At 33.8% G+C, this 3,895-nt stretch overlaps 1 protein-coding gene across 1 annotated transcript; it reads left to right on the top strand.

The window, feature by feature from the left end:
• Positions 1-2,996: 2,996 nt before the first annotated feature.
• On the top strand, positions 2,997-3,443 carry LOTGIDRAFT_163785 (hypothetical protein; the record flags this gene model as incomplete). Its single annotated transcript, XM_009060299.1, has 1 exon — positions 2,997-3,443. One exon carries the CDS (start codon positions 2,997-2,999, stop codon positions 3,441-3,443), a length of 447 nt encoding a protein of 148 aa, XP_009058547.1.
• Between the last annotated feature and the right edge of the window lie 452 nt (positions 3,444-3,895).

The raw sequence follows: 3,895 nt of genomic DNA, 5'->3' as shown, positions 1-3,895 counted from the left end.
AGGCCGCCATCCATCCTGAAATATTGAAAGCATTTGCGAGTATGAATAGCCAAACAGTGAACCTTTCCATAACACACGAAAAGCCTAATCTCACACAGTGGAACGTGAAGCGTTAAACTTACTTAAGAAAGACGATAGCATTGTTATTAAAAAGAGTGACAAAGGTTCATGTTGTGTCATTCTGAATAGGGAGGATTACGTTTCAGAAGCAGAGAATCAACTGAATAATCCTAAACATTATGCCATTTTACCGAAACCAATTTTCAAAGAAACTGCTAACATGATTAATAATATTCTTGCCGATTTAGTCAAAACTAGTTATCTCAAACAGAAACAATATGACTATCTGTCTGCCAAACCTGATTGTCGCGAGAGACATTTGTACACTTTGCCTAAAATCCATAAGAATCCAACCAAGGAGTGGTTTATCTCGAATAAAATCCCTAAAGGCCGCCCGATTATATCTGACTGTGGTAGTGAGTCATATGCAGTGTCAGAATACATTGATCATTTCTTACTACCTCTAGCATGCCAACATCGCGCCTACCTTAAAGACACAACCGATTTTGTCAATAAAATAAAAAATCTTCGAGTTCCCTCTAATGCTATTTTAATTTCTATCGACGTTTCTTCTATGTATACCAATATCGATAACACTACTGGTTTAACGGCAGTTGGTAAAGCTTTTAATAGAAAACCGTATCCAAACAGACCCGACGATGCAATTCTACAGCTTTTAGAGATTTGTCTTAGTCGAAACGATTTCACATTTAATGGTAAAACATATTTACAAACTTCAGGGACAGCAATGGGCAAACGATTCGCCCCTTCGTACGCAAACCTTTTCATGGCAGAGTGGGAACGTGAGGTGTTGCCCCTCTGTCCATTTGACCCACTTTTTTATAGACGCTTTTTGGATGACATTTTTATGGTTTGGACTTATTCTATCGAACAGTTTTGGGAATTCTTTGAAATTCTCAACAACGACCATCCTTCTATCAAACTAACCGCAAACGTGAGTGACAAAAGCATAGACTTTCTCGATACCACAGTCTTTAAGGGAGATTCCATAGCAGAAACAAATAAACTGGATATTAAAGTGTATTTCAAAGAAACTGATACTCATCAACTCTTGCACAAGAGCTCCTTTCACCCAAAACATACCTTTTCTGGTATAATTAAGTCACAAGTTTTACGATTTCATCGAATTTGTACAAGATCTTCTGATTTCAACCAAGCCTGTACGATTGTTTTCTCAAAACTGAAAGAGCGTGGGTACTCTAAACGATTTTTACGAAACATAAAAAATTCCACCTTAGCACAGATAGCAGCTAAAAACAGACTTTATGCCGAAGTACCTCCAGGTTTAAGAAGTGCTCCATGTTTGTCTAGTAGATGCAAAACATGTCCCTTTATATTAGAAACTCATTATTTTGTAAGCAACTCTACGAATAAAAGGTACCCGATCCAGGAACATCTAACATGTGAACATTCGAATGTAATATATTTAATTTCATGCAAGAAATGCCCCAAACAATATGTAGGAGAAACTAAGAATAATTTACGAACTCGCTTTAATGCTCATAGGTCAGACATCAAATTAAAGAAATACAAGCCTGTTTCTAATCATTTCAACCTCGACGACCATTCAATAGACGATTTCACCATAATCCCAATTGAGCGTATAGAAATTGATTTGCCCCAAGATGAAACTACCAAATTCCGTCAATCTAGGGAGGCCCATTGGATTGAGACATTGAATACAGCAAGACCTATAGGACTAAATATTCATCATAATGTAGGCATAGCACCCTTTGTTGTCCCGTTTAATACAACCAGCAATCGAGCAAGCAAGATAGTTCATGCCCACTATAAGAGCCTTCAAGAGAAATTCCCCCATGTCTATTAGCAGAAAATGATAGTTGCATATTCAAAAAATAAGAACTTAAATGATAATATTGTTCATAGTAAACTAAAAACAATCAGTACATAACAGATACTATACTTCTCGCCCATCGGGCGAGTTATTTTTTCTAATTTCAGATCAGAATACGAACAGAAGAAAACCCAATATCAAGACCCTTAATCCTAATTTCTAAATAAAGTGTCTGCTCCACCCTAGGCCTGTACATTTGGGAGAATCAAACCCTCCCTTCCCCGAAATCCAATTTGTTCCACAAAATAAGGTTTTGCTTTATTTATCCATGCTGTAGTGTTAGGTTTTTTAGTATATAAAGGTAAAGAACCTAATACAAATTTATTCGCCATTTTTATTAAGTTAAATTTATTACTTTCTTACTTTATTAATTTCTTCAAATTGTTTTCCTAAATTTAATTGATATAAAACCCAAAGCGAAAGCTGTCCACAAAACTTTTTGAACTGGTAATTAAAATTTGAAATGTTGAACATTTGATTGGTTGATTAGTCAGTTTCACTAATTGCATTATCTCTTCAGTTAGTTCTAATCCAAAAGAATCGAACAAATAAAAGTTATTTAAAGAGTCTTTGTATAAAGCAGAGTGATGAACTCCGTTTTGATCTTAAGTATGTATATTTGTTATCGCACAAAATCTACCTTTCTTATCCTTGAGATTATTTATTTCATCTCGTGGTAATGAACCAAACTCAAGATCCTTTAATCCATAAAGTTCAAGTAAGATTAAACAACGATAATTATCCTAACACTAGTAACAATTAATCCAACCACAAAGGATTATAATGAATTGTATATAAACTATAAAAATATGTGTGAATTATTTGGAAATCTACCTAAGTTTAAATATGTAGATTTTGCACTTAATCATCCAATCTTCTGTTTTGATCTATCAGCTCACCAAGAAGATCTTTTCAAAACAGGAGTAAACATAAATATTCATATTGAAAAAACACAAGGAGATGTGACCGGGTATTGTTTATTATTGGAAGAAGAAAAACATTTAATTAAAATAGCAGATAGAAGAATGATAAGAATTGAGTAAGAAATATACCCTTAAAAATGAAAGTAGAAACTTTAGTTATGAAAATAATAGAAGCTATTGAAACAGCTTCACCAACTGTAATAACTTTCAATGGTAAAAAAATCAGCATAACTAAAAAACTTATTGATAAATACAAATATTGTAAAGTCAGAGATGATATAGACTTAGAAAGAATTGACAAGAGTGTAAAGGAAGGTGGATTTATATTTTCCCTACCTTTGATATTTGCTGGTCTTACCGCGGCGGGTGCAATAGCTGGTGCTACAGCTGCTGGAGTAGGTACTGCCAACGAAGATAAAGCAGCTAAAGTAACAGCTGCCGAAGAACATATACACAATTTGGAAATGGAAAAGCAAGCAAAGAAAGCAGCTACTGCAAAAAAAGGGTCCAGGAGTGGGAGATATGATAGGCACAAGAAAAGAATTTGGAAAACGATTTGGGGAAGAAACCAAGAAAAATGTTAAACAAGGATTAAATAAATTAGTAGATAGTATTGACACAGGAGAAGTCAAAGTCAAAACATACGTACTGTAGAAGGAATATATCTTTCAAAGTATAAAGGAGATGGAGTGATTTTTTGGAACAAAATAAAATAATAAAAAATGGGAGAGAAATTCAAACATTCAGAAATATTTCTTAATAACCAATGCTCATGTGTATATGCGGTAGTTTTAGTTCTGGGAAAACTCATCTCACTTTTAACATGTTGACAACACCAAACCTTTTAGATTTCGATTCACTATATATCTATAAAACAACATCAGAGCAATCGTATTATCAATTTCTCAAAGCTTTAGAATATTTACCATAGAAAGATGTTCAAGACATATTTCAATATTACGAAGAAAACGAAAAAGAAGTGGAAATAAAAGATACCATAGAAAACTTCATTAAATCAAAGAATCCAACGGATATA

The sequence above is a fragment of the Lottia gigantea genome (assembly GCF_000327385.1).
Source record: "Lottia gigantea unplaced genomic scaffold LOTGIsca_41, whole genome shotgun sequence".
In the NCBI taxonomy this organism is placed as follows: Eukaryota; Metazoa; Mollusca; class Gastropoda; family Lottiidae; genus Lottia; species Lottia gigantea.
Note: the sequence above shows the minus strand (reverse complement) of the source record. Positions and strands in the feature narration are given on the sequence as shown.